Below are 23,015 nucleotides of genomic sequence, written 5' to 3'. Positions count from 1 at the left end.
AGCTAGGGGGCGCAGTGGATAGAGCACCGGCCCTAGAGTTGAGAGGACCTGAGTTCAAATTCAACCTCAGACACTTGACACTTAATAGCTGCGTGACCCTGGGCAAGTCACTTAATCCCAATTGCCTCACCAAAAAAATTAAAATTAAATAAAATTTTAAAAAATTCAAGAGTGGTTGGGATTAAAGGCTAATAGCCCCACTACAGAGTACAGCAATCAGATTAAATTAACATTTAGCAGATATTTGGTGGGGTCTTTCACTGGGAGTTGAGTAGAGGATATACAGAGAAAGAAAAAAGTAATTTGGAGTATGAGGCTAGAGTAGAGGTATCAAACTTCACTGCTCTTGGGCTGAATGCAGTCAACCCAACACTGTCAAGGACTGAACCAGATTAGGGATCCACTTCTATTTGAGTTTGACACCACTGGGCAAGCAGACCACCTGACCTTCTACATGCACCAGCTGAGGGTTACATGTCAATAAGAGATTCTGAGTAAGGTCACAATTGCACAGCTTAGGTGACTAATTCAGTGGGCCATAAACTGCATACTGAAATCTGCCCCAGAAACCAAAACTCTCTCCACATGCAGGCTTGCTAGTGCATGGTACAGCATTTAAAAACAAGACACTACTCTGGGAGGTTTCCGAGTTTATTGGAAAGAAAGCCGAAGTAAACGTTAAACAGCTCCTCTTGGGGTTTTGAAGTTCATTCCAACTGTGGGCTGGGTAACTTGCAGGTTGGACAGACTGCCAAAGTCCTGAAAGCACGAGAAAAAAAGAATTCTAAATGTGACGCCATCCTCAACACCTACTCAGGGAAATCTCAGGACCAACCAGTGCCCTCTGACACCCTAGTCCAGACCGCTACATTCTCCCCTGTCCTCCACGTCTGTTACAGGCACAGTGCAAACCTGTTAGGAACTGTTCTGAGCTAACTAAGTGGGATCCTGAGGTGAGGGTGGAGCTCTGATAGGGTTTCACTGCATTCCTTCTCACACCCATTACCAGGCTTAACAGAACCTGAGGATCAGACGACCCATGGATGGGTCATGTTCCAAAAAGTTTGGTTCTCTCACCCATTCGCCCCTGCAGAAATCTTGTAAAAGCTTCAACCTTGGACCACTATCTGGTTACTGGTTCCCAGTCTCTGGTATTACCAGACCAAAATTTCAAGGTTACACTCACCAGGAGTTTCAACATCTCTTTGGTATCAGGGTCCACTTCAATGATTTCCTGATCCAAAGCAGACACCTAGAAAAGAAGAATGAGATAGGTCACTCACCACCAACAAGGAGACACAACCAGATTTTCTAACTATTTCCCACACACTTCCCCTTTTCTCCATATCTATATAAAAATGTCCCTTCAACTCACCAACCATCAACTAAATACTTCCACCATATGTGCCATGCATTTACCCACGGATTATCGAGAGAAAGCAGGCCTCTAAGAGTTAAGTAAGGCCTGGATTCAATTCTTGCTTCTTTCACATACTGATTGTGTGAACCTTAGCAAGTCATTGAGTACTTGGGCCCCGGCAGCTCACAAATGCTATGAGTTGCAGACAGACACTTATCTACATATAGAGAGATGCTTCCACCAGACAGTACAGGTGTGTCCCTCTGCAATATGCCAGGTACCCTGCTTCTCACTGCAGTTTTGTCTATCCCAAATCATGTTTTCCCTAATTCCAAAAATCTCATAAAGATGGGGTCACTCAGAAGGGAAAACAGTTGCTGTATGACTCTTCTCCATGTCCTTCCATAAAACAAGGAAGAAATACGCCAGGGAAGGAGTAAGAGAAAAAGCACCAATACCAAAAATGCTTCTTTGGGAACTCCCAACTCCCCTAAGGGACTCTCATGAGCTCACTCTATATCCACTCCAGTCACAAAAGGTGCTCACCTGTGACTGGTCACAGCACCATGGCAGAGTGGAATCCAGAAACCTGGTTTTAATTCTAGCTCATTGTTAACCATGCACAATTAGCAAGTCATGCAACGTCCCTGAACTATTTCCTCTTCTGTAAAACGAAATCATCCTTTAACTCCCTTGCACAGCCTATAGACTACCCTCCTTACAACCCTGTGTAGTAATGGTTAGGTGGCACCTTTCACAGAGGAGGAAAGTGGCCCAAATGACCTAGGGCATCTCCCCTACTATCCATCATCTGATTCAGGGATCAGTCCAAGATCAGGGATGGGTCCTCAACAAGAGGAATCCCAAGAGGCAGTGAGAGAATAAAAAAAAAGAAGAGGATATCTGCAGTAGCCCAAAGAACAAGAGTCAGGAAAAGGGGGATGATGGTCTGTGTTCAGATATGTGAGCTGCAGAAAACTTGTTTTTGTTGCAAAGGGTAAAAAACAAGAACACAGATGGAAGTTTTTGGTCCAGTGCAATCACTAACAACAGAATGAACTTAAGGTCTTTCCCATCTCTAAGACTACAAGTAAAATCACAAGAATCCAGACAACCGGGCAGTTTCCAAAAAAGCCAAAAAAGCACTTTTCATTCCCATACCCCTTTGCATGGTGCCTCACATATCACAGGATTGTGTTTGCTGGATTTAAAAGCTAAGTGTCAGTGTGCCCCAGGCAAAGGCCGACTAAGCATCTGCTGAAGAAAATCTTTGACTAATTATAAAGTTAAGTCACTACTCAGGTCTTTTCTAGAACTTAACTCAGTGCTCTGGAGTCCACACCTAGTACCCATTAGGAAGAAAACAACCAAAGGGGTGACCAGGGAGCTCACCTCAGGGACGTAGTTGTCTCTCCTTTCTCTTTCCTCTTCCTGCAGTTTGATGGAGATACCTCTCACAGGGCCTCTCTGGATCCTCTTCATCAGATGAGTAACATAGCTATAAACCAACAGCACCAAAGCGCATGAGAAAAACACTCACAAACCCAATTTCCAACACCACTTGTCATCAGTTGGGGCACATCTGAACAAAAAATGAGCAAAGCTAGAAGCACAGTAACACGCAGCAGGAAATTTAAAGTAGTGTAGGAAAACCTAATAGCCCAAAAGCATCATTCCATTTTGCTTTAGAGATATTAGTGCTAAACTAACTAGTTATGTGTGAATTTGTTTCAGACACATTCCAAACTAGCTAGAAAAAAAAGGCATCAGCTAGGCTCAAGAGTCCCAGGAAAGGCCCACTACTGATCCCAAAAGTCCTGGGGGTTCCACTAGCACAGGGGCACAGTTCCCTAGGGATTCTACTGCAAGCAAACTCTGGCAAGAGACAGAAGCACATGCACATTTCTCCATTTTGTTAATGGCAGAGTAAGGGACTCAACTAAAATGAGTGGTCTGACACCTGCTAATATGGAGTCCTAATGAACAGGAAATCCACGGCATTTGGCTCAGTGGGCAATACCAACCCTGTCACCCTTCAAATAAATCTCAACGGTAGGCCAATAATCTCTCATTAAGCACTTAATGGATCTCGAAATTAACGGAGAATACTGCTCTGTTCACAGCACTTCTTCCCAAGTTGCTCTAAAGAAGTAACTTTTACTTCTGTTACCCCTGGTGACTTGCACAGTGCAAGGGAAGCGCTTAACAAATGCTTGCTAATTAGACCAATGAGTAGGTACAATTGGTCAAGGATCAGTTAAGGAGTTCAAGGATGTTCTTTAACACAAAAACATCTTCTTGCCCACTATCTCAAAAGCCAGTATAGCAACATAAAATGTGTGAATATTTGAACCCCTGGCAAGAAGCTACAGAGACTAAATCTTAAAATGATCAAAGATTGTGCTAGCACACATTACTCGTGAAATATCTAATTATTGCTTCTGGATAAACCTTCACCTTTGAAACTGGGGGGCAGTGTTTCAGACCCCACAATGGGATAACTCCTAACGTATTTTAAGTTAGTTTTGTCTAGCTCAACTTTTCACTTGGCACCGAATTTGTACATATAGCCGATTTAATTCTCTCTTAATTTTGGTTAAATAAAAAGTAAAATTCAATACAGAAGATCAATGAGATCCCCAAGCCTACATTCTAGGCATGGCTCAGATGCAACCAATCTCAATTTTTAAATCTGTAAAATGGGAATGATTGCCTTGCCTACTTCCAAAAGTTGCTGAAAGAATCAAGTAAAAAAAAAACACCCACAAAAAATATCACTGGAAATTGTAAAGAGTTATAAAATGACATTACTACCTTGCTCAAGTAAATGTTCACTGAAGAGGAAAAGGACTTCCCCACTGCCTACAAACTGCCATCCTCAAAAAACCTTCACCTGATTCTCCCCTCTCCTTGTAGCTAACCTTGAGATGGTTGTCTGCAACGGGTGCCTCCAATTCCCTTCCTCTCACTCTCTTAATTCTGCAGCATGGCTTCCAGGCTTATTGTCCAACTGTAACTGGTGTCTCCAAAATTATCAATGATTCACTTAATTGTCAAATCCAATGTCCTTTTTTCAATCCCCATCCTTCTCTGCAGTTTCTGCCACTGTCAAATCACTCTTTTCTCCTTGATATCCTCTTCTCTTTAGGTATCTATGACACTTCTCTATATCTTGATTCTCCTACATGTCTAACCCCACCACTAACCATGGGGACGCTCTGTCCTGGGCCCTCTATACTATTTTATTTTTTGATCTCATATGCCCTCATGAATTTAATCATCTTCCTACTTGTCTAGCCCTAACCACTCTCCTATCTCCAACTGCCTATTAGATACCTCAAAATGGATTTCCTGTAGACACATGTCCCCCTTTTCTGTTAGGGCTCTCACCATCCTGGTACAGACACTCGTCACTTCACACCTAGGCTACTGCAACAGTCCACTGGGTAGCCTCCCTGCCCTGTCTCTCCCCACTTCAGACACCTTCAGTTCAGCTATCAAACTGATTCTGAAACACTGGTATAATCATCACCATATTCAACAAAATTCCAGTGGCTTCCTACTATCTCCAGAATCAACTACAAAATTTTATGGTTGGCTTTTAAAGTCCTTCAAAACTCGGCACCTTCCTACCTTTCCAGCCTTCTTACGATCTACTTTCACATACTGTATGATTCAGTGACCGTGGCTTCCATGCTGTTCTTTGCACGTGACACTTGTCTCCAACCTCCTCACTCTCTGGCAATCCCACATCCAATCAGTTGTTAAGTCTTGTTTCTACCTGCCATAACACCTCTCCTGTATGTCTCCCTTCTTTCCTCTTATACTACCGAACCTCCCTGATGCAGGTCCCCATCCTCTTAGGCCTTGTCTACAATAACAGCCTGTCAGTTTGTCTCCCTGTCTCAAGTCTCTCTTTACTCCAATTCATGCTCTTACCCACCTATTAAACTGCTCTCCCCCAAAAGTGAAGATCTCATCAAGTCAACCCTCTATTTAATAAACTTCATTAGCTCCTTATTAACTACAAGATCAAACACAGACTCCTATTTCCTACCTTGCCAGGATCCTTACATTCTACTGCTCCCAGTCCACGGCCTACCTCCCCATGTACTCTAGAACCCAGTGCAATTCTTCAAACATGCAATTCAACGCCTGGAACGCTCCTCTTTCTTATCTCCACCTTCAGCTTCCTTCAAGTTTTCAGTTGGACTTTCACATTCTGCAAGAAGCCCTTCCTGGTCCTCTACTTACTCTTAATGCCTCTCCTCTGAGATCACCCTCAATTTATCCTGTCTATAGCTTGTTTGTACATTGTTAGCATGTTTTCTCCTCATTTGGCCGAGCTCTTGAGCTTAACTTTTTGGCTTTCTTTGTATTCCGAATGCTTAGCACTCCTCATTAACGATTAAGGTTTTTGAGGAAAACCCACTGGAAATCTAAAAACTTCAAAAACCAGACAACTATAAAGCCCTTTCCTAGATCACTAGGAAATCTAGTTTCTACCTTGCAACAGAATATACCATCAAGCTTCAAAAGTATTATCCTCTTGGGAAATCAATTTATACCACTAGAGCATCTACCTTCACACTACTTACTGACTAGAGCCACCTTCCCAACTCACAGGTGCCTCCCTCAAAAATCCCCAACAGTTTCTCACCATTTACCTTAAACCTTCCACAGTCCCTTGTTGGGTAACCATGGGAAAAGTTACTTCAGATCCTTGTCCCCATAATTCCTGCCTTTGTATGTATTCCGGTCACTTATGAATCCAAATAGAATTCTATGAAGTCAACAATCATTTATTTAGGAATCACCTCCATGCCAGGAATGCAAAGAAAGGCAAAAACAAACAATCCCAGCTCTCAATGATCTCAGTCTAAAGGAGATACCACACAAACACTGGGAACATACAAGGCAGACACAGTGAATGGGAGCTCACCTCTGAGGGCAGGCACTGAGAGTAAAAAAGCTGGGAAAGGGTTTTGGCAGAAGGTGGGACCCTAGCTGAGACTTGAAGGAGTTCAGAGGGAGACATGAGGAACTTCAGGCATGGGGACCAGCCAGTGAGAATGCTTGGAATCAAAAGGTGCTGTGTTCAAGGAAAAGCCAGGAGGCCAGTGTCAGGTGATTAAAGTATGAGAAGGGGAATAAGATGTAAAAAGGCAGGAAAAGGCCAGGTTAAAGCCAGGATTTGATAGTTGATCCTGGAGGTTACAAGGAGTTGTTGAAGGGGGTTTTAGGGGATAATATGGTCAGATCTTCACTCTCAAGCCACAAACAGCACTGACAGACCTTATTCTGCTCCCGGGCACCTACATTCCAAGCAACAACATCTCCTAATGCCTGGAATGCCAACCCACCAAGATAGCCTGTTAAAATATTTTTTCCTTCAAGACACCCCTCTTTTTGGGAGCCTTTCTCTAATGGATCCCCCTGAATCTCTTCATTCTATTATCTGAATAACTCCTTTGTACTCTTTTGTTGGATCACAGTTAGAAACCCCCCTACCCACCCTTCCAGAAGCTGCATGAACTGTTTATTCATAATGACTAAGACCAAGTGGCCCATAGTAGCCAGGAATTTTCTTATAAATGTGGTGTGAAAAAGAACAGCATCCAACCCTCTTATTCGATAAAGCTCAATGACTCCCTATTACCTACAGAATCAAACATGGTTGGCATTTACAGCACATCAAACCAGGCCCTTCCTAACTTTCCCACACTCTTATGTTCCAGCTACACTTACCTACTTTCTGATCCTCATACATAAAACTGCACCTTCTGTTCCCCACTCCTAGAAGGCTACTTCCTCACCTGATCCCTGTTTTCCTTCAGGACTCAACTCAAACCCACACCTTCCCTTCACATTGGATGCATCCACTGTGTGTGTAATTATTTGCACCCAGGTCTACCCTATTAGCATGTAAACTCCCCAAGAGCAGGGAGAGCAGGAATCACTTTGTTGCCTTTCTTTGTATGCCCAGTACTCAGCACATAGCAATCACCTCGTAAATCCTTGCTAACCGATGACCTGGACCTGAATTCTGGCTGTGCCACTCTAACTCAGAACAAGTCACTTCCCATTTCTGAGCCCCAGTTTCCTCTCCTGTAAAATACGGGAGGTGACCTAGTTAACCTCTGAGGTTTCTTCTCCTAACTCTACAAGCTTAGCCTCTTTCCGATCAATAAATTACGTATTAAAATCCTATGTTAGGCCCCGGCAACCTGCAGATTCGGGGCGACCCGGCCGTGGGTGCCGGCGCCCAGGGAGCCCCCCACGACGCGCCCGGGGCCGCCAGAGCGGGGAGAGGAGGCCCGCGGCGGGGCGGCCCAGCCCGGCTCACCCCGCGATCTTGTTGCGGAGCTTCTTGCTGGGGATGATGGCGATCTCCTCGCACACGCGCTTGTTGGTGTGGAAGTCATTGCCCAGGCGGGTGTAGTACTTCTCGATGATGACTCGCGCCGCCTTCTTCACAGTCTTGGTCCGAACGCGACCCTACGGGTGGAGGAGCGTGAGAGGCCGGCCCGGCCAGACCCGCAGAGAGACGCGCCCCGCTCCTATCCCCACGTCCGCCCCCTCCCTCCAGACCCTGGGTCGGCTCAGGCCCGCCGCGTCCGCATCCCCCGCCCCTCTAGAGCCCCAACGGCAAGTCCCGCAGACGGGACCCCCCTAGCCACGCGGCCCCAAAGGAGCGGAGTCTCCTGGGCTCAGAGCTGGCCGCACGGGGCCCAGGGGAGCCGCGGATGGCGACGGATGTCGGGCGGCTCTAGCTCCGAGCACCACCTACCATGTTGGTTCCGGAGGGCGAAGGGAGCAGAGGCTGCTGGGAAAAGATCTATAAAGAGGCGGCAGCTGCGTTACTTCCGTCTGACCTGGAAGCGCGGGGCGAGGCGCTGAGCGCCACAGCGGCCTCCGGCGGGCGGGAAGATAAGTGCAGCGTCCTGCGATCTGAGCTTTGGTTTCCGGTCACCGAGTCCCAGGAGCCATCCCCATTCTCCAGTTGGTGCGGAGAGGAAGGGGCGGAGATTGGTGACAGTGGAGGTAGGGATGAGTGGGGTGAGGCAACCAATCCTGAGGGAGTCGAGAAAGGGGCGCGAGGAGGTAGGGGTCGTGCGCAGGTAAATCTGCACACAGGTGCCGACCCGCATGTGCAGGTTTTAGAGTTAGTTTGCACACAGGTGCGCACGCCGTCTGTCTCCAGGGCCCAGGAACTGGGGGGGGAGGGGCTTTACTCCAGCATTCTTTCCTTTGAAACGCTGGCGCCCAGCACAGTACATGGATGGTAGTAGGTGCTTAATAAATGCTTCTTGATTGATCGGGGGCGGGGCTGGCGGCTAGCCATCTCAGATCTTGGTGCAATCGTTACTAGGGCGACGAGACATGACGAGCCATTCTCCCAGAGACCCTCCCTTCCCCCCTCCCCAGGTGGGGCACCCCAACGACCGGGGGGCTGGGGATGTAACTGGATGGGGGTACAAGCGGTGGTTACCGACCCCGCCCCCTATCCCCAGGTGGCAGTACCTTGGGGGAAAAGCCCCTATACTGAAGTTAACCAGGGAGTGCATTTGCCAGGAGCAGAAGCCTGTAGGGTCTGTCATTTTTAGGTCGTCCTGAGGCCATGGCTGGAGCATCTTGAAACCCTGTTATTTGTATCCTCCCTGCTTTTAGTCCTCATTTCTATCCCCGGGATTATGGAAAGGAAGCAGGTATTTTCAGTTTTTCAGCACTTGCCTCTTCAGTCCCAAAACCACTTGTTTTGAGTACGGGAGCCCTCCATCCCAGCAGCCTCGATAACTGAGATTCTCTTGGCGTTCTGGATAGGGCAAAACTGATGAGCCGCCTCCTCCTTATGTCTTTGCCTGTCCTCAGCACCAGACCCCATTTGACTCACGTACCCATGCTTACATGAAGGCTGGTGTAAGATAGTCAAAAGGCAGGACTCCCAGCTACTACTTCTGAATCAACTAATTAGATTTAGAAGGGTTTTTCTCCTTGCTTATGTCTCCGTTAAGTGACACAGCTTTCTGTTCTACATTATACTGTGGTCCAATCTGAGAGAGCCAAGTGAACACTTTCCCTTCTATATGCCTTCTCTCTGCTATTAGTATCTCAGACTTTCTAGCTCTCAGCTGGCCATTCTGGAGCTCAGGACCCCTTGGAAGTTTGGCTTTGTTTCAGAAGCATTTCCTGAGCCTAGACTCAATTCTTCAGTCCTCAGACAATGCCACATCCCTACTTCGCTGCCAGATATGAATTATGCCTGAAATAATCCACCATGCTTACCTAGAATTGTCTGGACAGCAACCATGTAGGGCCAAGGAAAAGAGGAGAAACTTCGATCTGTGGCCCTAGGGCAGTAGGGAATAAGTATAAAAGACCTACTCAACGTCAACAAAGAATGTCACCCAGGACTTGCTCCTCCTAGACCCACATAAAGAACTGAGGACCATTGTTAATTCCTAGGCCACAACTTGATCTGGCACTACCCTGAGTAAAAGGATAGGAGAGATGAGAGCTGACAGCTCTTTCCTCCTGACACTGGAGGATAATAATACCTTATCATCACTATCAGGGACTATTAAGGGGAGTTCAGTGTCTATCCCCACTCCTCATCCCACCATCCCTTATCTTTTCTTTTTACTATAGATCTATCCTCCTCAAAGCCCAGGGCAAACCAATGCCTCCATGGGCTTGAGATGAGCTCTGAAAGGGGTATGGCACAAGTCATCTTTTCCTAGGGCCAATTCTAACAAGCTCCAGTGTGACAGATGTACCCTTTTTATCCCTTCCCCTCTATCTTTCCCAGAAGACTGCTCCTAGAGAAAACTGCCTGCAATAATTACCAGAACTTCCTTTCTTCACATGCTTTCCAATCCCTTGTATTCTGGCCTCTAACTCCAATATTTAAGACTGCTTCACCAGGGATCTCTATTTTCAATGGATGGCCTTTGCTCAGTTTTCATCACGGCTGACAACTTCTCTGATGTTACTGTACACCTCTCTTCTGTTTTCCTTCTAATCACACATTCTGGATCATCTATGTGCTACTTCCCAAGTACAGGTGAAAACCAAGCCTCTACCTTGGTCTCTCTTCTGTCTATACACTCCGGATGAAATGAGCTCTAGTAACTCACAGAGCTCACTGTCTAGCCTCTCGTCACCAACAACCTAATAGACATTTCAAACAGATATCCAACAGGCATTTTCAACCTCATGTCTAAAAAATTTCCCATACCCTTCTAAATTTCCCTATTTGAAATAAGGAAACCTATCCTTCTAGGCAACCAGGCTAACAACCTCAATGTCTTATCTTCCTATCTCCATCACCTCACCACCTTAATGTCATACACTCCTATCTCTATCACCTCCTACCAACCATCCTCTATCTCCACTCACACAACCAGCACCACAATTCAGGTTCTTAGCATAACCTCTAGCCAGAACTATTGCTATAGCCTCCTAATGTTTCCCTCCAAGTTTCTCCCCTTTGTCACGTCCTCCACACATCTGCCAAAATGATTGTCCTAAGGTACAGGTCTGACCATAGCACTCCCCTATGAACTCCAATGGTTCCCTTTTACTTGCTTCTAGGATCAAACTATTTGCTATTCAGTTTTCACAACTCTACCTTTCCAGACTTATATTACATGTTACTCCCTTCCATGTACTGTCCAGCCAAATTTGCTTTCTTCCTGTTCTTAACAGGATGTCCCTTCTCCATCTTTGAAAGGGCTGACCCCTGTTCCTCTCTGTAGTGCCTAGCTTCCTGCAACACTCAGCTCAAGGGCTATAGCAAAACTTTTTGCTATCTCTCACTCCCAGATATTAGTGCTTCATCCCTTCCCAAAATTACCTGAATTTGGTATATACCCTCATAGGGTATATTTGTCTCCCCCCGTTAGAATGTATTAGAATATAAGTTCCATGAGTGCAGAGGCTGTTTCCCTTTGGTCTATGCACCTCTAATACCTAGCAGAGCATTCAACATAGGCTCTGAGATGTCCAGTGACTTATCCAAGATCCCAGTGAACAAGTCAATAAAAATATTTATTGAACACCTACCATATACATAGACATAGGAGTGAGATTTTTGGTAATATTTTGTCTCTGCCCTCATGAGTTACACATATCAGTAAGGGTGTGACATACAAAGGTATCTATAAAACATTTGTCAGAGAAGGGCAAAATGTTACATAATATCTAAGGTCCTCCCAAAAGAGGTGGCATTTGAGTTGGATTTTAAAAGATGGGGAGAAATTCTGAAGATGGTTGTGGAAGAACAGGAGGAAAAAGGGACAGTCCATGCAGAGGGTACAGTGGGAGAACAGACAATTTCCTTTCCCCTGTTTATTTCTTCCTTAGATGTCAGTATTTCTTTTATATCTTTTAAACACACAACTAATGCAAAATAGGCGTCTTAATCTTCCATTTTAGATTCCATGTGTGATAAGACCTTCAAGCCTCCTCCTCCCCCACCCCACACACATACATTTAGCATATTGATCTGTATCTAGTAGCAATACTCGAAATGGACCAGTTGGAAGTGATGATGTAAAAGTCTAAGCCATACATAATTTCTTTGCCTGTGGCTATTTTTTTACCTGCATACATACCTCCAAAATGTTTGTTTAGTTCCACTGACAAAACTCTTTTTGATGTTCAAGGTAATCAGATGGCTCAATGATTTTATCTCGGGCTAACTTCCATAAGACAGTCCTCCTAACCTCCTTTTGGGATTACCAAAGGGCCTTTGAACTAAAAGATCCTAAAGCCCCACCCATTTTCCTTTAGCCACCAGACTAACACATTTAGTGTTGGAGTTAGGAATAAAAGTACTGGGCTAGAGTGTCTTACTTACCTTTATGCAAAACAGCCTACAAATGTCTGGGGAAGAGGAAGAATTATAGTAGCTGTCTCTACCCCAAGAAAGGCATCTCACCTTCCTCTCCCCACAATGCAGAGTTGGAAAGGTCAGGTCACAGAGCTGGATCTTCCTAGGAAACACTTCAAGAGTCCTGGAGTTCTCCTCCACATTTCATGCAGATGCTCCCAATAAGAGATTGTGAGTGAGCTACTTCAGGTGTTGAACCACAGACAAGACTGAACTTTAGCCCAAGGTCTAGACCGGAGTGGGGAAACCTGTGGTCTCGAGGCCATGTGTAGCCCTCCAAGTTCTCAAGTACAGCCCTTTGACTGAATCCAAAACTTCACAGAACAAATAATAAAAGGATTTGTTCTGTAAAACTTGGACTCAGTCAAAAGGCCAAACCCAACAATCTAGAAGGCCCAGTGTGGCCTCAAGACAGCAGATTCCCCACCCTTGGTCAAGGGGCAAATTGGGCAGTAGAAGAGAAGGATACTAGGAAAGGATAAAAACTTGCAAAGGTAAGAACAGGGTTTAATAAGTAGATGGCAGGGCTTTTGGAATTTGGTGTGAATTAAAAGGTACCCAACCATTTGATGGTCTTCCCTCACCAGGGTCAGGCAAGAATGCCAAAGGAACCTAGAGATATGGAATTAGGACAGAGACAACTTGGCCTACCTGCTTCATTATTAGAGTTTTCTTCCCATTCTCTACATACCTAACCCAACCTCCTTCCCCCACCATGACTCTGGTGGGACACAACCATTGTAGCCAAACTTATGTGGTCATATCATTTCTGAATCTTACAGGGTCATTCTCCAGTCCTTTAATGGGATCACCCCAACTCTACTACAGACAAACTCATAACTTGACTCCAACACGACAATAAAGAGTATTTCAACATTACCACTTAGAGAAAGGTCCACGGTGACTAGGGAACGGCAGCCGAATTTAAGGCCTGGAGCTTTCATAAAAATCTTAAACCACCAGAGCTATTTCTTCGGACTTGAGGACATCCAGATTCAATGACGTGATTCCAGGACACTTATTTTCCATTTCTACTATAGGTTTTAAGGATGGATGCTCAGATATTAACTTCATGGGATTATCCCAAGTGGAAGATTTGTAGGAATAAAGGGATTAGAGCCTCTACCTTTCAAATATTTTTCAATATGGAACTTCAAGGTAAAACTTGGGCCTCCTGGATACCTCTAAAACACTTTCCTGAAATAAGTATCCCTGTGATGGACATGTAATGGCAGTGTTTGGGTCCTGGAATGAAGAGAAAATGGGGAAGTGGGAAAGGAATGGATACAGTCTGCAAGTGGGAAAAGACCACACTAGGAGCAGTATCTATGTCTAGACTTGGAGTGGAGCTCATTAGCACCACACCACTCAGGAAAACCAGTCCTACTCCCAAAAGTTACTCGAATGTTTTCACGTTACTGATGAGAGAAGGCCATCCTTCAGCAGAAGGAGTCCGAAGAGCCTTAAACACGTCAATTTTCAAAGCCTGCAAAGTTCAAGCCTTGGGAGTTGCATGGGTGGGGTGTATGCCATGTAAATCTACCTAGTGGGACCAGGCCTTAGAACAAAGTGCCAGGGCCCAATGACAAGAAATCCCAACTTGATTTTCTCACCACTTAGGGACCAACCCACCAAGATGCTCCCCCCCACTATCATCAATATTAACGACAGAGACAAGCCCAGCACTGCTGCAACGTGTTTATTATGTGCCAAAAAAACTACACCACAGCTTACTCCACACATCTGCAGGAGAGTGCAGTCTTGCCTGCATACACTACAATGAGGTAGGGACTTCACACACAGATTCACAAAAACCCACACAGAGCAGCTGGGATACGCAACAACGCAACATCGGCTCAGCGGGAGGGGGAGGAAGAGGAGGGAGGGTTATGACACTGGTTCTTTGGCACACAGCTTCCCGTAGAGGGGCAAGTTCTATTTTCTTCTTTTAAAAAAGAAAAAAAATGTCAAGTTTTCAAATCCCAGCAGCATCAGCCAACTGCCATGTTGCTTCATACATTTTTTTTAAACAGAAAAAAAAAAGAAAAAAGGGAAAGGTACTTGTCCCCTCTAAGTGAAAGGGCTCCTGTGAACCTTCATCTGCCCCCGTCAAAAAGCAGCCCTTTTTAGCTCAGTTACAAAAAAGAAAAAATTAAGTCCTGTGACTTTGTGATTAAAAACCTCTATCAACCCCCCACTTAAGTGCAACTTAACAAAGTGCAAGAAACGGTTTAAAACTATGTACAGCAGCTCCACCATCGTTTATCCGGTCCAGTTTTAAATTTGAAAATTTCGTATTTTTCCTGGTTGCAAACGCCTCTCTCCACAACTGTGAGAAACCCTAAGCCGCAGTCCCCAGACACAAATTTGCATTAATGTTAAAAGCTGCCAGGAAAGAAAAAAATCTCGTTTCAAACTACTTAAAAACTGTTTTAAGGAGTGTAAAAAGGAACCGGTAAAAACCCTCGAGCGTAAAATATGAAATATGATTTTGGTTTAAATGAAGAGCAAAGTCTCCTTGTTGTTACAGTAAAAAACACCAGCTGAACACTCAGTTTATGCCGTTCAGGTGGGGGTTAAATAAATGGAAAGGCACTGTATGGCAACTGCAAACATGGAGCCACTGAGACCTGCATCATTACCATCAGTATTGCGAGGAATGTAAAAAAGCGCTTTTAATAAATAAAAAACCTAGACGAAGGTATCTGCATAAACACCTTCTCAACACGTGGTCCTTTTTTTGCTTGTCATCAGCAAACTGAGGAACTAAAGTCTGGGAAAACTGCAGAGTCACTTGGAGGGTGACTGGGGGGCCCTTCCCCTTATAACACCCCCTGAAAACAAAACCCGACAAAACTCACTGTGCATTAGTGCAGAAACAAAGACAGATCAGCAAGTGCAAAGGTGAATGTAAGATTTTCCCCATGTCCTTTGGAAGTGTGCTCCCAGCCTGGGCCAGAGGCTGGGAGCAACACTCCAGCTCTCACCACTCAGGTTAAACCAGCTTCACCAGGGGCAGATGGACACCCACCACCCCTCTAGCTGGACTCTCGACTCTTCTGGTTACGCATCAGAGGGCGATGATGACGAAGGCCCTCTGTGCTATGTCGCCAGTGCCAGCAGCTTCGGCAAAAGTACTTGAAGCAGACCTGTGGGGCAAGGTGATGAAAATAAGAGGAACACCAGTTCAAGTATGATCAATCAGCCAAGAGCAACCGATTTCTGAGATAAAAATCAGTTTTTAACAATTCTAAATGGGGAAAGGGGAGAAAACAGTAGAAATAAGTCATGAACAATGGCAGGCTTAACGGATCAACTATAGTTGGTTATAGTCAAAATCTTGTCCCAAACAATCACCTCTGGGGATCCATATGCTCTGTAGAAAGAACATCCTAAACTCTCTGCCCAAGGCATCTTTATAGCCTGACAATGTAGAAAATTCTTCAGCGTTTCCAACAATCTCTATTCAAATATATGTGGGAAGCACCAATAATTAGCCCCCCTTCCTCAGCTCTCAAATAGCCTGTCCAATCGTCCTCATCAGCTCATCCACTACAAACAAGCCTTTGTGTCTTAGGCACTGCTCCACCCAGCTGCCCACAGAACCTTGCGCAAGTCAGGGCCTTTCTTCCCCACTATGAGCTAGGTCTCTTCTTTATCTCTTCACAGCCCCTAGGGCGTGGTGCGCTGCATGTCAATGGAGGATGTATTATAGCCACATTTCCATAAAGCTAAGGCTTTGAACTTGAGAGTCTACCATAAAGCCAGGGCAGGAGTAGAAGCTGTCTGGCTAGTAAGCCTCCTCCTGGAACAAGAGCATGTGACAGTTGTGACACCTATAACCTATCTCAATGCGTAACAACAGAGATGCTTCAGCTTGCTTTTTTCAACTCGCTTAATATGTTTTAAGCACTTCATCTTCAGGTCTAAAAAAGGGAACATCCTTCTTCAGTCTGTTAATTAGTTGCCATTTTATTTAGAAGTCTATCTTAGCACTGTTTGGATATTCCTTCCCTGCTGAATGGAGCTGGATCGGCACCAAAGGGTTTCTAGAGCGTGGCAAAGAACTAAAGGGTGAATGACAGGCTCTGCCAGCCAGGCTCCTTCCTGCAAGGATTCCACAGGACCAAAGTTAGAGGAGTTCCCCAAAAGGAAACAGAAGAAAGAAGAGGGAAGAAGCCAAAAGCTACTTCAGGAGTATTCAAGTCTCAAGTCTTCTCCTCCTTCCAAATAAACCATTTGCCTCAAATATCATTTAATTTATAATAACAGTACTACCTGACCAAAGACTTGGGAATTTGACATCTTTTCTTTCACTCTGCTCTCAGATGAAGAGGTTTCCCTTCTTGTCAGGATCAATTTCTCCGCAATTACCACCCACTTTACTTCAGCCTAGCCCTGCCCCCAGGGTGTTACCCAGCAGCAATTTTCTGGCTCATTCGGGATCCTTCCCTTGGTCTACCACCTCACTAAGTCTCCCCCATCCTTTAACTCTCCATTGTGATCTTACTATTTGCCCTCATGCTACTCTTTTGCATCTCTCCTCCATTTCTCAGCTATACTCCCAGAAAAAGCTGACTATACTTAGGGCCTACTCTCCTCTCTGTAATGTAACACCCCAACTCACTCAACTCAAACAACTCTCTCCAAAGTTAAATGATTTTTCAATCATCAAATCTAATGGCCTTTTCTCAGTGCTCATCCTCCCCAACTTCTGCATTGTTCAACACCATTGACCACCTCCTCCTCCTGGATCTACTCTACTCTTTAGGTTTTCGTGACACTACTATGTACAAATGCTTAGTCTTAAGTCTTTTGTGCTGGGCGTTCATCAAGGACATACCCACTACCGTGGGCATCCCACCAGGACCTTCTCCTGGCTCTTCTTCTTTCTTGACTTCCTCACTTGATCTCATCATTTCTAAGGGTTCAATTTTCTCTATACAAATGACTCCCAGATCTTTATACTCAGCTTTACCACTCTCCTCCTGACCTCCAATCCTGAAGTCATTGATTTCCTATTGGACATTTCAAAAATGAATTCCTGCAGGTGTCTCAAATTGAACATGTCTAAAACTAAACTCATCGTCTTTTCTCCCAAAGCCTTCCCTGCTCCTTTGAACTCCCATTACTGTTGAGAAACTTTGAAGTCATCCACATTTATAACCTTGATAACATGACCTTGACTGCTCACTCCCACTCTACCTATTCAAATGGCCAAACTTTGTCATTTCTACTTCATAGCATCTCCACTCACACAGACAAAACCCAGTTCAAACCCTTACCTCTTCCTCAGATTTTTGCACTTAGACTCCTCATTGGTCCCCCATCCTCAAGTCTCTTTTCACTCCAACCTGTCCATGTAACTGCCAAAGTGACTTTCCTAAAGTATTAAGCCTGACCATCTTAACTTCTACTCTAAGTCCAGTGGTTTCCTCTTACCCTTTAGGATCAATGATGCCCTTTGTTTGGCATTTAAAGCTCTTTAGTCTGGTCTCTTCCTATCTTCCACTCTTCTATATTACTGCCCTCCATAGTCCAGTCCAGCCAGAGTGGCCCACTTTTTCTTGCACACAAGACTCCCCTCTCTCCAAACTCTGTGCTTTGCAGTGGGGCTACTCTATGCCTGAAAAGCTCTTAGTTACCATACCCTCTGCCTCTTGGATGTTCTGGCTTCCTTCAATATTTATGCCAAAAATCACATTCTGCAGGAGGCCTTCCCAGGTCCCTCCAGTTGCTAGTGTCTTCCCTATAAGTTTACCTTCCATCTACTCTATATGTAGCTTGTATGTATCCCAATTATTTACACATTGTCTCCATTAAAATAGATAACTCCAGTGACTCCATATTTTCTCTATGTTCAATTGTATTTTTATTTAATTTGTTAAATATTTCCCAATTCTATTTTAACCTTTTTCTGCCACACTAGGAGTCCTGTGGGCAATCTGAGTGTTTGACATCTCTGCTCTTGGGGATGTAGGCCAGGTCAGACAACTGGGTGGGACAAGAAGACTCACCTGATCTCGACAGAAGAAAGGACCTGGCTGAGCACTGCAAATGTGACACAGAGAGTCTTCTAGGTAGGGATCAATCTGAACCTGTACAAAAGTAAGTTAGAGATGAGCTGTGTCCTGAGCATCCATGGTCAAAAATAGGAGGGAGGGTAGATTATTCTGCATCGAAGGATGAAAAGGATATATGTCCTTCAGGAAGAATTCTGACAGGGCTGCTTGAGGAATGAGGCAAATGATCACAGCAACAAATGGTTTCCTACTGTCCCAAAAGAAAGCTAAGTGGACTATCTTCAGGGAGTACGTGGATAAAGCTTCACACTCCTCAAGCACTATGTTTTAGAGCTTCTCACATACTGCCAAATGGCAATAGCTTTGGACAAGATTCATAATTCATAAATTCTATTTGGTAACCAAAGAGAAATAGAAGATCAAAATTTGGATGTTACGGTGAGATCACCAAGCCTATTCTATTCACTTTTATACTGTGTTGGATTTTACTTAAGTTAATTTGCTCTAGGCTCTAGGTCAAGTCATGGTGTCTGTATTCAATGGAAGCTACATGTCTCCAGAAATCTTGTCTTTGTCTTTATCTCCTATAACTACATAACCCATTGGGGTACCTCACACCCATGGCACTACCTCTAACTACAGCTCTGAGGCAGACCGATTCAGGGCTCTTCCAGCTCAATTAGCTGAACCTGCTATACTATGAGGTATACTATACTATGGGGTAATTCATTACTGGATATTTTCAAGATGCCACAAGAGGGACATTGAGCCAACTCCAACAAGCACTACCCATTCAACTCACCTTCTTGGTGAACTTGGTAGTTTTGATCTCCACAAAAGCAGCACTGACAGCCTTCAGATAACTGCGCTGATTGTTAAAAGTCACTCGGCCTGACCCTGAGAATCACACGAACATGGTTCACACCACAGGTGAATAATATACTCTACATGAATGCAAATGCTAGCCCAGGACAAGAAGGAAGATAATATGCTAGGATGGGGAAAAGAAAGAGGAATTTCCTTAAATCCAGTTCTTGAGACAGATACACAATGCCCAATGTTTTTCACCTCTTACTTAAGTCTTTGAAGTCTCAGATTCCCAGTTAGCACACAGTGTTTGTTTCTAGCCTCATACTGACTCCAGGAACATGAAGAGAAGACAAGCGCATGTTCTAATTAACCTGTTAGAGTGCATATATTGTTTGAGGGAAAGGGGGCAGTACATATCCTAAGGGCAGCAACCAAACCTCCAGCTCCCCACCCAGTACCCCAATCAACAGTCACTGCTCAGTCTGACTGCTGGAGAAATCAGGAACAAACTTCTATTAAGAACTCTAGGTTGGGAAGGACAGCAAGAAAGTTTATAGCATTCTCAGCCTGCCCCCAAATCTTCCCTCCTGTTCTTTCCTACTTCTGATTTAGCTGACCTCCAATTGTTCCCATGCTCACCCACTATAGCTGGCAATTAGGTGCCCAATGGTGGTCTCTCTAGGCTCACAAAGTATGTGGGAGCTCTGTGTTAAAGTTAATCAACTGCCTAGTCATACCCAGTGAAGTAAAGGAAGGGAATAGAATGATTTCTCTTAGAAGAGCCACCAAACTGCCATTCAAAAAAGGACTCTTTTTCTTCCTTGTTGGAGAAGGTCAGAAGTCATTCCCTCCCACCCACCCCCACAGGAGGAATCCCATACACAGGTTAGAGTCTGCTGACCGAAAGGTTTCCCCTACTTAGGAACCACTGAGGGTTGCCACACTGCTCCATTTCTAACCTCAGTTACCACATATTCCTGTTGAGAAGGTGGCACTCACCAATAGGATACTTGTGCTTATCCGTGTCAATACCAGCATACACTACTCCTCCAAACAGATCATTTACAATTGCAGCCAGGGCCTCTGCGTTGAGCATCCCATGCAGTGCCCCAACAAAGACAGTTCTGCTGGGATCCAGCCTTTGTGATGGGCTCCGGACAAAGTTGCTATCAGCCAAGACCCAGGGGATAACCTGCACCTGAAACCATCCAGAAATCAGCTCATGAGCAAGACAAGGGGTCACAGAGAGATTGTTCAGGGGGAGGGGGGGTTTCCTCAGAGAACTAGAAATATATTCAACTGAATGAAGCTTTTATCTTTTAGAGTTGATTTCCTTACAAGGTTTACCAGCTGGTCATTATGTGGACCAGTATCCCCAGCTAAGAAGATAAGGCCTTCTCATGCTGCCCAGGAGACAGAATTGTTGATTACTTCCCATCTGTCCTGTTTGTAGCTCGTTTGTATAGTTGTTTGTGTGCTATCTTCTCTGTTATACTGTAGGTTCCTTAAGAGCTCAGAGGATGGCCTGCACCTTTCTTTGTATCCCCAACAACACGGAGCCACCAGACACTTTAATAAATGTTTGATCGACTGAGTGTCATATGATGCGACAAGTATAAGAAAAACTGGTGAATCTTGGGCATCAAGCCACAAAGCAACAAAGACTTAAGCAATATGAGGATGACATTGAAGGCTTTCAAACATGATTCACAAATGCCTTTATCAGATTACCTTCCCATGACTTGGCAGACAGGTTTCCTGAACAAACCTAGGCTGCAGTTCATTAAGCCAATAGGTAGCTATGGGAAAAGGGAACCGTCTTTGGTGACCTTCCTCCCCGTTTCCCAGGTCATCCATCATCTTTCAATCCACAACCTGAACATGGCCAAATGACATCTCATGTTACACCTCTGCCCATTACACAGTATTTCCACAAAGCCTCACTGGGAGGCTAGCTCAGGAACCATGCCATACCATGGTCCTGGAGAACTGAATGTGAGTAAATTCACCTTTGTGAACTGAGATTTAGATAGAAGTTTTATTTAGCCTTTCTAAAGCCTGAAGGATAATAGTATGGCCCCAAGTACACAAGAAGCATTTAATTTTTTAAAATATAGGCCATGTGCCAGGCATTATGTTCAGTGGAGAATATGTGAACACCTGAAGAGTAATCCAGGAAGGTCTCCGATTTCTTCAGTGAGGTTAACTCCCAGGGTGAGGATTCCTTCCGTTAATGCAGATAGCAACTCATCTCTGATAATCTAAGTTCCAGAGGCACATAACAGTTTGAGAGATGAACATTACTGTAGATTGAATCTAGCACTATCTATTACGTCATGCTGCCTCCTATAAATAATGCTAGGGATACAAAGATAAAAACAAAATGATCTCTGCCTTTAAGAAGCATCTAGTCAGGGGCAGCTAGGTGGGCACAGTGGATAGAGCACCGGCCCTGGATTCAGGAAGACCTGAGTTCAAATCCAGCCTCAGACACATTAACACTTACTAGCTGTGTGACCCTAGGCAAATCACTTAACCCCATTGCCCAACCAAAAAAACAAAAACAAAAACCAAGTAGTATCTAGTCAACTAAGATGACATGTAAATTTCATCTTACTGCAAATTTAGTACTATGTATAAAATGTTACTGAGTCCAAGCCCTCACAGCAAGATTTAGTCTAACAAGGAATAAAATAGTATTTGTTGGCAATGATAGTATGATATGATGACAAGATAAAATAGTGAATTGTGAGGCAGGGTATTTTTCTCAATAGGTTGACATACACCTTGGGAAGGTAATAATCAGTCTGAAAGTTACAGGCAATAGTTTCAAGGTGGTCAAACCAGGTCTCAAAAAACTGATAGGATCCAAATATGTGGAGACAGGAGTAGCACGTAAAGTTTAATACTGAGGACTAATAAAAAACACTTAAAGATGAATGGGATGGGACAGGGTATAAGAAAGACAGAGAGAATGCTTGGAAATAAGAAACCAAGATTAGTTTGGCAACTACACACACACAATGAAAAGCTGGGGAAAGAAACCCATGGCTGGGAAACAAGCCAGGAGGAAAACACAGTTGTTTCTATTTGGGATGATGTCAAATTAAGGTGTCAGAATAAGACTAGCATTGAAGGAGCAGATACAAGATACTGGGAAGGAGGAATCAAGATTTTGGTGACCGAGTCAAGTGGGTGAAGGAAGAGCCCTAAATGGCTAAGACATGTTAAGCCTTGAAGAGGGTAATGATAAAAATGGCAAAGTACGAAAACTCAGCTATGGCTTTGTTAGGAGAGGAAGGAGAGTTATATGGGTGAATAGCTAAGGATGAATTTATAGTTTTGTACAAAGTGAGTTTGAGACCAGTAGCACAAAATGATGGTGTTCTAAAAAGTAACTAAAATATGTTTTCAACTGATGTCAGAACTGAAGATGCCATCACAAACACAGGAGATTAAAATTATGAAAAATTTCAGAATCAAGGAGTGCACCAAGGGAAAAGGAAAAAGAGCCAGTGAAGGTAACTAAGAAGGAATGGTCAGAAGAGAACCATGAGAGTACAGCACACAAGTCAAGGGAAGACTAAGTTTCAGAAAGTGAATGGGTCACTGCCAAAATGCTACAGAGAAGTCAAAGATGAAGCAAGAGAAAAGGCTATTGGATCAAATACTTAGTCACTACTCACCTTTGAGAGCACAGTTTCAGTACATCAAAGTTAAGTCAGATACTATGTTAAAGATGGAATTTGTTATAAGAAAAAGCAAGTCCCAGAATTAATAAGGGAGGGGTGGGGGACTCCAACCATGAAGGCCATATAGATCCAAGGGGAAAGTATCTGATAAAAGGAAACAATGAAGAGGGCAGTATGGAACAAGCAGTGGCTCTTCTATATCATGGACCCTCTGTGAAGATTAAGAAAGCTAAACA

At 44.3% G+C, this 23,015-nt stretch overlaps 2 protein-coding genes across 5 annotated transcripts in view; both read right to left on the bottom strand.

The window, feature by feature from the left end:
- Positions 1-633: 633 nt before the first annotated feature.
- Positions 634-8,257, bottom strand: RPS17 (ribosomal protein S17). The gene is made up of 5 exons (XM_027859235.1): positions 8,151-8,257; positions 7,707-7,858; positions 2,753-2,858; positions 1,187-1,252; positions 634-759 (listed from the first exon to the last, which is right to left on the bottom strand). The coding sequence occupies exons 1-5, from the start codon at positions 8,151-8,153 to the stop codon at positions 679-681; spliced, it is 408 nt and encodes a 135-aa protein (XP_027715036.1). The 5' UTR covers positions 8,154-8,257; the 3' UTR covers positions 634-678.
- A 4,838-nt stretch (positions 8,258-13,095) lies between these two features.
- Positions 13,096-23,015, bottom strand: part of CPEB1 (cytoplasmic polyadenylation element binding protein 1) — a 74,493-nt gene continuing 64,573 nt past the window's right edge. For all 4 annotated transcript variants that reach the window (XM_027859216.1, XM_027859220.1, XM_027859224.1 and 1 more), the window contains 4 exons: positions 20,087-20,285; positions 19,080-19,174; positions 18,272-18,352; positions 13,096-15,403 (listed from right to left, as the gene is read on the bottom strand). In XM_027859216.1, the coding sequence (XP_027715017.1) occupies positions 15,293-15,403; positions 18,272-18,352; positions 19,080-19,174; positions 20,087-20,285 (486 nt within the window). In that variant the 3' untranslated portion in view covers positions 13,096-15,292. The remainder of the gene's footprint in view (positions 15,404-18,271; positions 18,353-19,079; positions 19,175-20,086; positions 20,286-23,015) is intronic.

Source organism: Vombatus ursinus, unplaced genomic scaffold (genome assembly GCF_900497805.2).
Source record: "Vombatus ursinus unplaced genomic scaffold, bare-nosed wombat genome assembly UNPS02000749.1, whole genome shotgun sequence".
In the NCBI taxonomy this organism is placed as follows: Eukaryota; Metazoa; Chordata; class Mammalia; order Diprotodontia; family Vombatidae; genus Vombatus; species Vombatus ursinus.
The sequence above is the reverse complement of the archived record's forward strand: the minus strand, read 5'-3'. Positions and strand labels throughout refer to the sequence as shown.